Source organism: Mytilus galloprovincialis, chromosome 12 (assembly GCF_965363235.1).
Source record: "Mytilus galloprovincialis chromosome 12, xbMytGall1.hap1.1, whole genome shotgun sequence".
Taxonomy (NCBI): Eukaryota; Metazoa; Mollusca; class Bivalvia; order Mytilida; family Mytilidae; genus Mytilus; species Mytilus galloprovincialis.
The window spans coordinates 68238415-68255826 of NC_134849.1; the positions used below are offsets into that span (position 1 = coordinate 68238415).

Sequence of the window (17412 nt, forward strand, 5' to 3'; positions counted from 1 at the left end):
CCCCATTTCCATTCTCAATTTTAATATTTACAAATAAATAGGATTTATTATTGAATTTGATACTAATTGGTTTGATTTATATACGCGTGAATTATCAGAAAATCTATATAAACTCAATTTTCTTAAAAAAACAAGAAAAGAAGGTACTACAGACCATTCAAATATCATAAGTTCAGTTATAACAGACAACACCATGACAAAAAATGAAAAATGAAAACAAAGAACACAGGCAACCATTCCAACGCATTACACAGAGAACTAAAGTTCAAGTAATATAACCAAACCATACCCCGAGAGGAAATTAGGTGCTTCTCCACTATGGAACCGTCTTATCTTACTTCTAATACATTTCTAGGAATATGATTGGATAAAGCGTCCGCGTGCAAACCGTGTATATTTGATATAAGATTAGTAGGGATGCGGAGCTTATTTCATACACGGTTAGTAGTGGAGTTACGTCCCTTTATATTCCATATTCGGAACCCGTCCTATTGCTCATTTAGGAAGATATTTTTCAAGGAGATACACTGTATCTGTTCTAATTTTATATATCTTTCAAATGAGGAAAACTTTGTTTGGTTATTTACTAATGAAAATTTGTACTTAAATATTTAGGGAGCTATATTATTACATGTCTAGATGTTAGACGAAATGTTAATTAATGTATGTAATAACAATGATAATTGTAATGATCTTATAGTTCTGGTCCTGTCTGGAATTAAATTTATCTTACCTCCTATACATTTCTAGGAATATGATTGGTTAAAAGCGTCCTCGTGGAAACCGTGTTTATTTGATATTAGGTTAGTAGGGAGGCGGGGCTTATTTCATACACGGTTAGTAGTGGAGTTACGTCCCTTTATATTCCATATAAGGTAGTAGGGAGGCGGGGCTAATTTCATACACGGTTAGTAGTGGCAGAGTAATGTCTCTGGTAGTGGTGTTACGTCCCTTTAGAAAAACAAAATAGTACTTAGAAAAAATCGTAAAGGTTTCAACAGACGAAGAAATTGATGATTAAGATTAAAATAAATTTATAAAACACTAAAAATCTAACAAGTTGGCATTGTTGGCATCTGTTTTTGTAGGATCAATGGAGTAGTAAGTTTCTTAATCATGTTAATGCTAACTGTATTGAAGACTTGCTCATTTTGATAGGTCACTGGTCTAAATTTTACACGTTAAGATAGTCGGTAAGATAAATTCGTTACATAGTGTGCTAGTGACGTAATACGGTATATATGGGGTCAGTAAATTCCAAATGGGGATTCGAGCTTCGCTCTCACCCCATATGGAATTTACTGACCCCATATATACCGTATTAGGTCACTAGCACACTATGTAACTAATAGTATGTGATTTTTATAGAATGAAGATAATTACATCTGTCTGAACTTTTAATGTTTCTTTTCAATGTATAAAAATGTTTTTTTTTCTGTTACAAATTATAATGTATTGTTTTATGTGAACATGTTATGCTGCCCATCAAATATTCTTATTCTTATTCTGTAGGCCACACAGTACGATGATACGTCACGTTTGATAATGTTACAATTGAGGAAAAGATAACGGGACTGCGGTTATCACAAGTGGAAAAAGACCAGCAAAAGTCATCAAAAGAGGCATTCAAAGTTTGAAATAATAACACAACACTACGCTATACACAACATAGAAAAGTGAAGACTGAGAAGTTCATGGTGCTCCGGAAGAGTAAGCAGATTCTGTAGAAACAAGTGAAACTGTGATCTACTGCTCACTGATGATACCTTCTCCCAAATACCCAAATACCCAAGACGGTTAACAGGAAGTTGTCGAGTGATAAATCTGAAAACGCGTCACACGGTATAGCAAGCATGTCTATAAACCTTGAAACCAAATTTCAAAAATTCTTCTAACGTAGTTCCTGAGAAAAATGTGACGAAAATTTTCAACTTGGATGTCATGTGTAAAATGATGTAAGTGTTCGGCAAACAGGAAGTTGTTGAATGATGAATCTTAAAACGCACCACGCGGTATAGCTGACATATATAAACCCTGAAACAAAATTTCAGAAATCCTTGTAACGTAGTACCTGAGAAAAGGGCAAAGAAATATATTCATGGGACGGAAGGATGGATGGATGGATGGACTGAGAGATAGAGGTAAAACAGTATAAAAAGCGGGGGAATAAAAAGCCCTCGGAAACACAGCAAACCGTCTTATATAGAATACAAGTAATTGACACGGTGAATAGTTTATTTGAAAAATGTTTATCCTAATATAAACTGGCGGAAAATGAATAACGAAATGTTTATCCTAATATAAACTGGCAGAAAATGAATAACGAAAAGTTTATCCTAATATGAACTGGCGGAAAATGAATAACGAAAAGTTTATCCTAATATAAACTGGCGGAAAATGAATAACGAAAAGTATATCCTAATATGAACTGGCGGAAAATGAATAACGAAAAGTTTATCCTAATATAAACTGGCGGAACATGAATAACGAAAAGTTTATCCTAATATGAACTGGCGGAAAATGAATAACGAAAAGTTTATCCTAATATAATTACATCAGATGTATGTTTCATTATAATATTTTATTCTGATTGGCTAACTGCACATCTCGTGTTATTCCGTAAGCAGTTGCATTGCTCAATACAACTTTTCATTTATGATAACACGTGCTCCAACAATAAAGTGCACAGGTGAATTAAATAATAAAATATATAAAATTCGTGTTTTCATAATCATAGCTAAAAAATGTAATTATAAGTATTGAATGCTTCTTTTTGTAACTTTATAGGGTTGTAAAAGCGTTGACCGTGCGTACATTTTTAGAATGAAGCGCTTCCGCGCTTCATACAAAATGTACTTCGGTCAACGCTTTTACAACCCAATAAATTTACAAAAAGAAGCATTCAATTCTTAAATGAACGTGCGCACATTTTTAGTATGAAGCGCTCTCGCTTCATACAAAATGTACTTCGGTCAACGCTTTTACACCCCAATAAATTTACAAATCAGAGCATTCAATTCTTAAATGTAATAATATTTTTATTATGTTTATGATGCTTAGCTTTCTAAGCCTTCAAAAATTCTATATAATCGTATAAAGCTGCGCCCTAACGTTATATATATTGCTATCACGTTGTCGTCGTGACCTGTCTAGAGAATTTTCATTTTATAAACTTCTATTACAAAACATACTTTCACGGGCAAATCTTATAAGCCAAAAGACAAATTTTACACATTTTTTTCTTAATTTTTAAAGTTTTGTAATTATACTTTATCAAATTATTACTATTGTTAGTTCTTATATTATCCATTTTCTGATCAAATTTCAAAGAAGTTAAAAAAATAAAAATAAACGATTTCTGATATAAAACAGGGGAGATAACAAAATTGTAACATTTCAATGTTTTGTAAATATTGACCTCTAGTTAGTTTGGCTTTATAACTGTTTATTTGTGTACAGAGAAAATTAATGATGCAAGTTTAATTTGACAAATAGCTAATTTTATTATCTGCAGTTAAAGTTGTATTGTCAGATGTGATTAAGACCAGAAAGGATGTCTTGGTGGGTAAGGGTGATAAAATTAGATAAATGCCTATTTGTTTGTCTAGAGACGAAGTAATATTGATCAATATTAACACTCTATGATCAAAGTCAGTTGGACAAGATACTGGGAGATTGTGTATCAGCTGTGATACTGTAAGGATGTGTATTCCTTGAAGTCTTGAATCAGTTAAATGCTGAAGGACTTGTATTTAAAGTTTATATGTTTAAACTTTGTAGCTTACTTTGCCAATTGTGTTTGAAGTAAATAATGTGCATTTGTTAATAAACTTGTACCGTATTATTTAGTTACTGGGAATTTACCACAGGATATATTGTTGTGGCATAGATCATGGCTATGTCCGTCCGTCTGTGTCTGTGTTGACTTCCCCTCGGTCACGTTACAATTTGTTTATTTATATTGGATTGTTTGCAGACCCTCCCCCCTCTTTTGCACTGTCGCACTTTCATGCCTAATACTCGGCCTAATATTAAAATGACCCTCACTAAATCGTCTAATTATGGCCTATAACTAGAAACCACAACAGTTTCGTTTAATGGGCGACAAATATCCGGACTTGATATCTGGATAAAAAGCAGATATTTAGCCAAATTTTATCTTCTTGCATATTAACTTAAATCAAAGTACCGAAGTACTGAACATCGGATGACCGTAGGTTCTTATGGAAGTTCAAAAGCACTTGTCACAGAAACAGATCACATCTCTATACCTGAAACTGAGGTTAATTTACTGAGATATTTTTCCCGATAGAAGTTCGTGCTTGGATGATAAATAAATGACAGGAAATTCAACCTCCCCGTAATTACTATTTAATTTATATTGTAGTGAAACAAATCAGTATACCTTGGACTATTATACTAATACAATAATAGTCCCAGAGAATACACTGGTTTGTTGTTGTATATTATATTAATATTACGGTGGCATGTATATATAATTTTGATCTATTTATGTCATATTCTAAAAATTCTATTCTACTATTATTATAGTGCAGTGGAAGTGCATGGTGCACACTCTTCTGTAAAAAATAAAAATATAAGCCTTAAAGGCTGTAAAAGCAATTGCTGCCATGTTAATGCTTTGGGGACTTTTATTTTTATCCACATATATAAGAAATAAACCCGACAGGACTGGAGTGATGTCTAGTGAGAAGCAAGAAGGTTTTAACTTTATATCAATAAAAGACTTTATCATGAAATCATTTTTAATATGTTTAATATTTCACAAGGAGACAACAAGTTTACCAGGATAAAGTTGGGGTTAATTATACATGATTGTGCTGAAACATATAACTAATAAAAAAATCATTGTGGATAATCCCCTGGTATTGTTTGTAACTGGACAATAATTTCCTTTATTGATTTAATTTTAACAATTTTCATAATTAATTTAAATTAACCATTCAGTTTAAACATTTCAACTTTTCAGACGCATATGTTGAAAACGTAACAGAAATAAAATATCTTACAAGACATAAACATGTCACCTAAAAAATAAATATATGTTCAGCTTACTAAAGATATTTTCATAATGTTACTTTGACATCAATTCTTAAAACTTAGTCCCAAACATAATTACTCAGTTGATATGTATCATCCTCATGCGATACGAGATTACTATAATTCTGATGCAATCCCCCCCCAAAAAAGGGGGGGTCATTGTCTCAGACAAACATAACATCAAATTGTCATGAAACGAACTCTATCATTAGCGTATTTAAGGCTATAAAAAGTTTGGGCTTCAAAAGTTCACAATATTATTGACTTTATACAGAAAATTCGTCCTGGTAAACATTTATTAGTTCACAAATGATATGTGATTTTAAAGTAAAATTATTTCTTAAATCACTGCAAAATATTTTCTTTCATATTGATTAAAGTGGTATCGTCATGAAGTGCGTTGAAATGAACAGTTCTATAGCAAACATCGAATTCTCTCACAAAATGTTATCACACACTATAGTAAGGGCTGTCAGTTAAGTTTGTCTATTTTTATATTACAGTATTTATAACCTGTGTGACCTGTGTAGTGATTTTGATTTTCCGATTAATTTATGAACGAACGATTATTCTATGAATGAACAACAGCAACTGACCTCTTTCTTAAACACCAATTAAACATATAAAACTGTATTTATTATAAGAGACAATAACAATCAAAACCATGGAGTAAACAAAGACTCACAAAACCAAAGGACATTTACATCAACAGTTATAAATAATAATTAAGAAACAACACGAACTCCACTAAAATTCGGGAGTGTAATCAGGTGTTCCGGAAGGGTAAGCGTTTCCTGCACCGTAAACGGCACCCGTCGTGTTATTTCTTTGTTCAGTTCGGTAATGATGGATGTTATTATGACTGAGAAAGAATATCAGATATGATTTCTGACACACTTTTGTCATAATGGCCAATTAGCTCATGATGGCGATCGTAAAATATTTTGAGTGATGACCTTAAATTGATGAGATAATTCAGTCAAATTTTCAAAACTGAAATGATTCCATATTTTGTTGGAACATCGTACGACCTGAAATCGCAGGCATGCCAAGAAATCCTCGCTAAAAAATCCGGTCGACCCCCTACGGCAGTCATTAGTAGCTAAAGATTTGATTTCATTGAAGAAATTAATTTATGACCTTCATGTACGTGTCGCTTAGAGCACAGCCATATACCAAATGGTCAATATTAATCATCCATGTAATTTGCTCTATGGGGTGTTTGCAGAATTTCAACGGAGGCAATTTCTGGGCATGGGAGAAAGGAAGAAAGACCAATCACAATTTGTCCTATATTTGTTTTTCTCTTTTTTTAATTACATTAAAAAATAACCCTTTCAAATATAGAGTTCATAAGATACAAATATTCCCTGTGGACCCCCCCCCCCTTTATTTGTGCTCTCTATTTTCAACCCTCGAATTAAGCGTTCGAATCTAATTAAAATTAAAACCTTGCTTTCTAACCAATCTATTCATGTACCGGACCGGCAACTTTCTTTATTTAATACGAAAATCTACAGTGCCGTTATACACATGCATGTTGTTTGCTTGGAGTCTCCGCCCGAAAAGAAAGAAATAGTCTAACTCCAAGATATTATATTCCTGCATCACGTGATTTTTACCATATGGAGCTTACATTTAAATAAATACCGATTATGGAAAGTGAAACTACAATTCAAAACATAAAGTCGGAAGGCACAAATAAGAAAAAGAAAGGTTTTTTTTTTGGCAAAAGGTGCAGGTAAATTCTCTCCGTGTTTAAAATATACATGAAATATTTGCCACTGCCCCTTTTTTGTTCTATGAATTCTAACCCTGAGTTTTCTATCTGTTACTCCATGCCAAGAAATCCTCGCTAAAAATTCCGGTCGACCCCCTACGGTAGTCATTAGTAGCTAAAGATTTGATTTCATTGACGAAATTAATTTATGACCTTCATGTACGTGTCGCTTAGAGCACAGCCATATACCAAATGGTCAATATTAATCATCCATGTAATTTGCTCTATGGGGTGTTTGCAGAATTTCAACGGAGGCAATTTCTGGGCATGGGAGAAAGGAAGAAAGACCAATCACAATTTGTCCTATATTTGTTTTTCTCTTTTTTTAATTACATTAAAAAATAACCCTTTCAAATATAGAGTTCATAAGATACAAATATTCCCTGTGGACCCCCCCCCCCTTTATTTGTGCTCTCTATTTTCAACCCTCGAATTAAGCGTTCGAATCTAATTAAAATTAAAACCTTGCTTTCTAACCAATCTATTCATGTACCGGACCGGCAACTTTCTTTATTTAATACGAAAATCTACAGTGCCGTTATACACATGCATGTTGTTTGCTTGGAGTCTCCGCCCGAAAAGAAAGAAATAGTCTAACTCCAAGATATTATATTCCTGCATCACGTGATTTTTACCATATGGAGCTTACATTTAAATAAATACCGATTATGGAAAGTGAAACTACAATTCAAAACATAAAGTCGGAAGGCACAAATAAGAAAAAGAAAGGTTTTTTTTTTGGCAAAAGGTGCAGGTAAATTCTCTCCGTGTTTAAAATATACATGAAATATTTGCCACTGCCCCTTTTTTGTTCTATGAATTCTAACCCTGAGTTTTCTATCTGTTACTCCATGCCAAGAAATCCTCGCTAAAAATTCCGGTCGACCCCCTACGGTAGTCATTAGTAGCTAAAGATTTGATTTCATTGACGAAATTAATTTATGACCTTCATGTACGTGTCGCTTAGAGCACAGCCATATACCAAATGGTCAATATTAATCATCCATGTAATTTGCTCTATGGGGTGTTTGTAGAATTTCAACGGAGGCAATTTCTTGGCATGTATAAAAAAGGCACTTTTTTTACTTGAAATGACCGCGGATCTATAATTTTTATAGATCGGTTGAAACCCCAAAACTAATTTGCATAATACGTCCACAAATCCGAATTTTGAGCAAATATCTGAAATTTCGACCTCAATTTACAAAAAAAGTTGCACACGAAGGTATATTTTTATAACATATTTGATTTAAGGATGTCTGCTGGTGTCGTTTTTGACACTTTTTGCGCACCGTAATTTATAAAGAAAGTCGTAAAAATGTAAACAGTGTTTGACAAAACTAAATCAATAAAATGGTTGAAATATGAATAATAGTTATAGATTAATCATTTTATAACGTATATGTATGCTACTATTAATAAAAATAAACATAGACGACATAATTATACGACAATATTAAATCCCGCGATTTCCGGTATTTGTTTACATGGAAGCAGCCGACCACTTGACAGCTTCAACGGAGAGTCTAAAAGAATTTATAGATGTCATTTTACACCGTTTTGATAGTATTTTATATTTTTTATAGTCTTTGAAATTTTTATATATTATTTATCATGGGAAAACTTCGCAATAATGGCTTTAGAACATCGAAACAAGGATTTGTATAGTACTATACAAATCCTTGATCGAAACAAGTAAGAAAACTCGTGTCCATTCGAGAGGGTCAACGAAAACGGTATTTTGAAGAGGATCAGGATCTAGCTTTAAAGTCACTTCATGCAGATCACTCATATGATGTAACAAGTAAAAAAATAGTCCCAGATATTTCAAATATTGTTCATGAAGAAGTTTTAGACAATGACGGAAATAACTTGACCCCAACAGACTGGCGCATTGGTCGTAGAGTCGTGGAACTTGGTGTTATTGCTGACCACCTACAACAATGTAAACACTGTGGTCTACCACTGTCTCTTCATAACATTATTGATATAAAGACATATGGCTTGGGGTCAGTGTTGAAAGTGTTGTGCACAAATAAGTCGTGTGGGAACATCAAGGCTATCCCAACTGGAAAACAACATGACCACAAGATTTGGGATGTAAACACAAAGTTAGCTTTAGGTAAATATAACAAAATAAGGAATGAACACAGAAACACATGAAATAAAAATTGCAAAAAATTTGGAGAAACTCCATCTTAAAGAAAAGTATTTGTATGTTTGGGCATTTGACTTTCTAGGAGGGGGGGTGGTAGTCTTTTCATGTCGACCAGGATATTGTTTCACCCGCTATGCAGATGATTTTTTCCCCATATATGTTCAATGTGGAAAGTTTCTTTTCTTTTATTGGCAAAATGCTGGCCTGATTATTTTTTTTAATCTAAGTGCGGGCCAGATATTTTATTTTGACAAAAATTAGGGTAGGGATATTTTCCAAAAAAAAAAATAGCCACTCTCCCTCCCCCAGAAAGTCAAAAATGGTCTGTGCTAAATCTGTATTTGATCATAAAACATTATTAGATTGATCAGACCCCATACCAATTCAACCTGATTTGGGCTGATTAAAATGTGGGTGTAAGATTTAATTGAAACAACAAAGTGTTTGGTATATTTTCATATTGGGTAAGAAGGTACTAGAAAAAATACATTGTATTTTTATTTATACAGCCACTATAAAATTAAAAAAACCAACATGTATACATGTATGTAATAAGCTTTGAACATGATGAATGTGACAGTCTTGTCGGCATGCTGTCTTGTTTAATAGAAAATAAAGGAATATGGATTAAATGTACATGAGACAAAATCACACAAAATACATAAAAGAAAAAAATGAATAATGAATGAACAGGATACTGACCTAATATCACTTTATTTATAACATTGACTCAAGATTTCTGTACAAATGTTTCTATGACCTTAAACATGAATAGAACTGCACTCAATTAAAATTTTGACTGTGTTGCAGTTCTGATAAAATATAGATGGACACATTTAAAATTTTCAAGAACTTTTTCAAACCAATTTTGATAATTATAAAACTTATCAGTTATCTCTTATTATATACTGTTCTTACAAATTACCAAGTTTGTTGGTATTTTGTTTAAAATGCCAAACCTATAGGTATTATAGGTATAATGATTTAATGAATAGTTAAAAAAGCTAAAATGTTCAGTACAAACTAAATTCAGATGGTCACCTTTAAAATTTTTCGTAACTATTCCAAATCAACTTTGATTTTCATAAAACTTATCTGTAATCTCTAGTATATACTATTGTTTCAAATAACAAAATCAATTAAAAAAAATTACAATAAATAGTTAAAAAATATAATTAAGATTTACATGTTTTTCAAATATATTTTAGCTGCTATTGATCTTGGACTTGGAGAACACCAGATAAATGGCCTTCTTTCCATTCTTAATATCCCTACAGTCAGCCACTGCATGATTGACAGCAGAATAAGAGAATTTGGAGATGTCATTGAATCTGTTGCAGACCAGTCAATGGAAGAGTGGACAGAAAGAGAAAAAGAAATGACTAGAGAGTATGATCATAATTATTAGTTTATCACTCCTATTTTAACATGTATACAATGATATGAAAAATATCCATATTCATGATCTAAAAATTTTATTCTTTGAAAATAAATATACAATACATACATGTATTCCTTTTCCGAAAATATAAAACTTATTTGGCAATCTTTAAAAAAACAAGGAAAGGCCAGTTTTTAGCATGTTTTGTAGCAAGCACAAATACATCTACATTCCATATCATTCCTTAACATTATAATGTACCAGAATGACCTAGCTGATACAACTTCATGTAATAACACTATAAGTTTTATTAGGTGATGATGATGGGGGTGATTAACCACCTTGACTGGCTGTGAAGCCCTCACACGGTCAGCTTAATAAGGTCGCAAAAAGGCGTCATTGCAGGATAATTTATATTTTACACCCCCCCCCCCCCCCCCACACACACACACACTGTATTTTAAATTATCTGATTTTTGTCTGCCCATATTTCTCATAAGGCCAACTCCTCCATTACGGATGGACCAATATTAATGAAACTTGACACGGTTATAGTACGTACACAACCTGAGGCTGTGCATTAAGAAAAAATATTTTTGGTTAGAATTATTTCAAGGGAGATAATTTAATTTATTTAGTTTAAAATAGCAATAAATGGCAACAAATCTTGTAAGCACAATTACTTCTAAACGGTTCAATCAATAATGATGAAACTTCACACAGTTGTTGTCACCACCTGAGGATGTGCATGAAAGAGGATATTTCTTTTCAGAATTTTTATCAAGGGAGATGATTGCAATTACTTAGTTTAAATATCACAATATACATTGTAGGTCTTGTACATGGAAGCACAACTAGTACTCCTCCTAAATGACTGTAGCAATATTAATGAAACATTACACAGTTGATTTACATTAACAGAGAATAGGCATACAGGAAGATGTTCTTGGTCTGAAGTATTTAAAGGGAGATAATTGAACTTACTTTATATAGATGTAGTTATTTTGTTTTGTTTCCATACACTTACTTAAAACATGCAAAGTTTTCTCGTTTGAATTGTTTTACAATGTCTTATCGGGGCCTTTTATAGCTGACTATGCAGTATGGGCTTTGCTCATTGTTGAAGGCTGTACAGTGACCTATATTTGTTAATGTTTGTGTCATTTTGGTCTTTTGTGGATAGTTGTCTCATTGGCAATCATACCATATCTTCTTTTTTATAAAGACAGATAACTCTTGATCATTATTAATTTTAAATGTTCTGTCATTTTAATATAGCTATGTAAATGAATGTGTATTCCTTTTATTAAAAGGCATTAATAATAGTACTCAACACATTCATTCTGTGTCAGAAATCTTATATGCTGTGTTAAATATATTTAATCACAATCTTGTTAAGCTATATATTTTGTGTTAAAATATTTTATTTTATAGTTTGTATAATTATTTCCCTTCAGATCTGATGGCAATGACAATGTTACAGTCTCGGTTGATGCTGCATGGCAAAGAAGAGGCAGTGGCAGATCTTATGACAGCCTGACAGGTAAACCCTTTTATCCTGATTTGGACTAATGATTAATCTGACATTTAAATAAATAAATACAAATGTATACATGTACACAATGAATAATACAAAACATGCAGTTTTTATGATATGCTTAATGAGGACCCAAAATTTGTATACGATACCCTATAGTAATCAGTTTGTATTTCCATCTTGTCTGTCAGCATTTCTTATGTTGTACGATAACTCAATTGATCGATTAAAGTAAAATTTAAGACATTATGCTAAGCATCATTAGAGTAAGCTTCCTTTTGATTTGCAAGTATTTCCAATTTTTTTGTTTCTGAGTAATGAACTTAGGATTCATCTTTTCGTGACAGAAGTATTTGATTTTTTTTTTGTTGGAGGATACATCATTGGATTTATTATAGGATTAAACTCATTTTTTTCTAGAGGTTATTGATGTGTTAGCTCGGTAATGAATACACGTCAACGTTATGTTTCCATAGGCAACGTGAGTAGTTTCGGCAACATGGTTTATCGAAGTGTAAACCTTGAATAGAAACTAACGGACCAATCACATTCAAGTATTTGTGGATATGCAAATCATATTAGAATTATTAATTCATAATGAACATACTTTACAACAGTTACAACACTTGCAAAAATGAGTTTAAATGGATACACTGTCAGTTGATTGAGTTTGTTAATAAGTTTTCTTGAATAATCATATTTATTTAATATTTATTTCAAACAGGACACTGCTCCATGATTGGTTCGAAAACAGGAAAAGTAATCAACTACAAGTGGAGATCTAAAGCCTGTCGAATTTGCCAGAGAGCAGAGACATCAGGTAATATTCCTAGAGTTCATAAATGTAATAAGAATTTTACAGGAAGTGCTAAAGCCATGGAACCCGATATGGTTGTCGATATGGTCAAGGAGTCACGGTCAAAGGGTGCTAATATAACTGCAATTATTGGAGATGAAGACACGACAACCATTGCCAGACTACGTGCAAAAGTAGATCCAACAATTGTAAAACTATCAGATAGCAACCATATGAAAAAACCCATTAGAAATCGTCTGTATGAGCTCAAAAACAAACATTCAACTCTATCACCTAAAGTCATCAGTTATATAATGAAATGCTTCAATTACCTAATTGCTCAAGGTAAAGGACAGCCAAAAAAGATTGAAGAAAACTTACATGCTTTATCCAAACACCCCTTTGGAGATCACAGTTCCTGTTCCACAGATTGGTGTAGATTTATTGCAGATCCAAGCATCAAGTACAAATCTTTACCTTATGGTAAACCTTTACAGGATAAGGCATTACAAGAATCATTGACAACATTATTTCAAAAATATATATTAAATTCAGAAAAGTTAGCCAATTTAGGAAGTACTCAGAGTAATGAGAGTTTTAATAAAAGTGTTGCAGCCAAAGCACCGAAGAACAGGTTTTATGGTGGGTCTAGAAGTCTTGCATACCGTGTCGCTGCAGCTGTTGCTCAGAAAAATACAGGGCACAGATACACATTAGATGTAAGAAAAGCATGTTGATTGTTGAAATTAGTTTACTTTGTATTTACTAGTTATTTCCAATTTATATGTACTAAAAACAGTTCATGAAAGGAAGAAAATATATATATATAAAAAGGGAGATAATCCAGCTCAGTGGGTTTTCCACCAGAGTTGAGTGGGATATTCTTTTGTGAGCTCGATAACAGTACATATATTTCTTGTATTTATTTTATGATGTTTTTCTTCTGATTTTATGCATGCATCTGTATAACATATAAGTGACATTTATAAGTATTTTCTGCAAATAAGTTTCATTAAGTTTTCAAATAGTGAAATTAAAACTCATTAAGTCTCTTATTGTGTCCTGTTTTTTTATAAGAAATGGAACTACCTTGGATTTCAAAGATTTTTAATTTAATAAAAGTGAATATGATATCCTGAGTTTAAGGCATTGAAACTTGTCACAAAGTAAGCCATTAAAATCAAAGAGGTCTTTGTTTTGGATTGTTTTTTTAATCAAAGACCATCATGGCCTCAAAAAGAATTTAAGTATATTTAATTATAGTTTCAAAAATAACCTGCTTTGTTGTTCATCTATTTTTTATGTTTTCATGTTGTCTTATAGTTTTCACATGTTATATATATATGTAAATAGCCATGAACACCATACATGTCTTATGATTTCAGGTTAATGTGTCAAGTGGATTGTCACCAGGACTTTACACAAGAAAACTTGCAACCCTAAGAGACATACAGGCCAGAAAGCGAAAAGCTGTAGCCATTACAACTGAGGCAAAACTTCGTAGAATTGCATTGAAAGCCAGTCGGTAATTATAAGTGTTATATAGTTTGCACCACATTCTTTGTGGACATATATTACCCAGTTTGTGATTTTGAATATAATTTTAATTTTTCAATTGCAAACTTGATGGTTACATGAGGAGATATATAAAAAATGTATTTCCAGCTATCAAAATTCAATGAATGTGGTTTAATTTTAACTTACAAACTGTTTTCTTCATTCTAGATAATGTGATCCCTGGATAAAACAATATGTTTAGATTCTGAAAAGCTTTGTGCGATAGTGCAATGGATACCCTAAAAATTATTGTATTACTATAAAATTAATAAGAAGATGTGATATGAGTGCCAATGAGACAACAATAAACTCCATCCAAGTCACAATGTATAAAAGTTAACAATTATAGGTCAAAGTACGGCCTTCAACACGGAGCATTATAAAATTTATATTTTAATTTATCCATCATTTCAGACTTTAGATCAGTTAGAAATACTAATTTTAAGGTCAGTTACCAAAATGTTAAGGTCATTTTTTAAAAGTGGATTGACCATAAAGCCCTTCTATTGTGCTTAAATTTTTATCCTTTTTTTTATTTTTAGCAATCAGTCTAGTTCCACTTTTGAGGTACGAGAGGGGGTATGTTACCAGTCCAATACCATGATTGACACTGCGACTGAAGATAGTGACGAGAACATTTTGGAGATTCCTGCACCTAAAAACAAACCAGTAGAGAATGACAGTAAACCTGATGTATCAACAATGACACATATTTACTTTGACATTGAAGCTACAGGACTAGGTAAAAAAGGAGCTTATAGAAACAAAACCCTCACTAAAGAAAAGACAATATTTAATCTTGCATTTAGGTCCATTTTGCATCGAGAACTTCACAATATTTTATAGCAAGAATACTCCACCTTTAGTAGTACAGTATGGTAGGACACTTTGTCCTTTTTATGCATGAATGATTCTTGTTAAAATTTGTGTCACTGAGATACTATGCATTTTGCAGCATTGATGATTTCCACATTCCGACAGACAACAAAAAATAGTCATTGAAAAACTAAAGGCTCCTGGCTTCGAACAAGTACATTTGAATTTGACTAGGTAATGTTTTGAATCAGGCCAAATAAAAAAGTATGTGTGGTTCCAGTTACATCTGAAAAAAAGTTAGGGTAGGTAGGTAGGGATTTTTTTTATTTTATGGTTTTTTTTTTACATTGAGTCTATCATGTCTATGGGAGCAACATTCTGACTTTAACAGTGCTTGATGAAAAATTACAATAAAATCTTTAGGGTAGGCTATTTTTAAGCCGAAAAAGTAGGGACGGTAGGGTTACTGGAACCACACATATATTTTTATTTGGCCTCATGAAGATTAGTACTAAATCTTTCCCATTACATCACACCACTCAAAATCAGCATGCAGGTCACCAACAATTCATACAAAGAAAACAGCATGTAGGAATAATTTATTATTTCCATTCTGTAAAATATATTTTATCATTTTCTTTATTTCTTTCTTCAGGTAGAACTTCACATATAACGCAGATATCAGCAAGGAGAGGTCTGGAAACATTTTCTAAGTACATTCTACCAGCCCGTGAAATAACACCTAAAGCAGCTGAGGTTACAGGATTGACATTCCAAAATGGTTCTTTGTATTTACTTGACAAAATAGTCCCAGCTGTTGGAGTGAAGGAAGGACTGACTTGTTTTATTTCATTTTTAGAAAAATCAACCAATAATGTAATCTTTGGTCATAACATATATAATTATGATTGTCCTGTTTTGTACAATGCCTTAGATAATTGTTCTTTGCTTGATGATTTTCAAAGCAAAATTGTTGGCTTTGTTGATACTTTAAAATTGTTTAAACTTTCTTTTCCTAATCTTGGCTCATATTCACAATGTAAGTTTTGTGACACATTAATTAACCTTTCTTATGATGCCCACAATGCTGAAGATGATGTTAATGCACTTTTTAGATTGGTCAATGAAAAAATTGACAATTTTACAGATGTTCAGAAAGTTTTTCAATCAGAGCTTAGTGTATGTTATAATTATGTGTCATTAAAACAAATGAATAAAAATGTGCCTTCACTAAAACAGATGTTGGATGATAAAGTTGTAACTAAAAGAACGGCAAATTGTATTGCCAGAAGTGGACTTAATTTAAGTCATTTACGACTTGCTTATTCCAGAAATGGTAGAACAGGTATTGAAGATATTTTTAGTGAACCCTGTGGGTCCAAAGCCAGAGTAACCAAATCAGCAAAAATTATTGACAGTGTTTCAGACTTTTTGAAAGAATTGTAATGTCAGAATTGTTTACTGTAAATTCAGAAATCATTGTGTGCATTTATTATTATGATTTTGTCATGACTGGCCAAAATGCTTATAATTTTTATCACAAATGCATGTACATGTATCAGATTTCAAAATGTGAGATCTTTTTATTGGGATATACCTCTGATCAAATCATTCCATTGTTCAAATTGCGTTTTGATGTATGCCAATATTGTTATGACTTGATAAGTGGATCAGGATGTAGAATATTTGTATTTTGACATTGAGGATAATGTGATGATTTATTTTTCTGTTCTTTTAATAGTACACTGCATATATATTTACTTCAAAATACAATAAAGTCAATCCTGTTACCTCAGCTGCTTTATGTGTTAGGGACGGACCATTTAATTGCAGGGGGGGCATGGTTTTTTTTCTGGTCAGAATATTTTTTTGCGCGCTACGCATGCAAATTTAGTTATTTTTGAGAAGTAGCACAACAAATTATTTTGTTTGGCAAATTTAACATTATTTTTTATGGTAAATATCCTGTGTCAGAATATTTTTTTTGTCCCCTTGCTGGCCAAATTATTTATTTTCTCAAAATTCAGAATCAAAATATTTATTAACGAAAACACCATGCAACCCCGTTAGGCAAAGTGTGAATCATGTAAAATCATTATAAAAATTTTCCACTTTGGTTTTTTCCATCTAGGTCAAGGAGATGTTTTGTGGGCCTGTTGATTGAAAATTTCATTTTGATGATTGCCCCCCCCCTTTTTTTTTTTGCTGGTAAAAATCATAAGAACTTAGTTATAACACCCTAGGTGATAAAGAATAAAGTTAATCTGGCCTACATTAGCTGCTTAGACATTGATATGAAAATATGATAGGGATATCAATTTTCTCA

General features: G+C 32.3%; 1 protein-coding gene across 1 annotated transcript; it reads left to right on the top strand.

Annotated features, from left to right (window-relative positions):
- The first annotated feature begins 8474 nt into the window (after positions 1–8474).
- Positions 8475–16881, top strand: LOC143053746 (uncharacterized). Its single transcript, XM_076226524.1, has 8 exons — positions 8475–8508; positions 8658–8963; positions 10208–10388; positions 11838–11923; positions 12642–12737; positions 14099–14238; positions 14813–15012; positions 15742–16881. Exons 1-6 carry the CDS (start codon positions 8475–8477, stop codon positions 14101–14103), a joined length of 708 nt encoding a protein of 235 aa, XP_076082639.1. The 3' UTR covers positions 14104–14238; positions 14813–15012; positions 15742–16881.
- The last annotated feature ends 531 nt before the right edge of the window (positions 16882–17412 follow it).

Excerpts from the sequence above, each read along its gene's own strand:
- LOC143053746 (XM_076226524.1), top strand. The coding sequence starts at position 8,475 with ATGGCTTTAGAACATCGAAACAAGGATTTGTATA. Across the intron at positions 8,509-8,657 it reads TCGAAACAAGGATTTGTATA|TCCCAGATATTTCAAATATT; the intron begins GTACTATACAAA and ends GTAAAAAAATAG. Across the intron at positions 8,964-10,207 it reads AAACACAAAGTTAGCTTTAG|CTGCTATTGATCTTGGACTT; the intron begins GTAAATATAACA and ends AATATATTTTAG.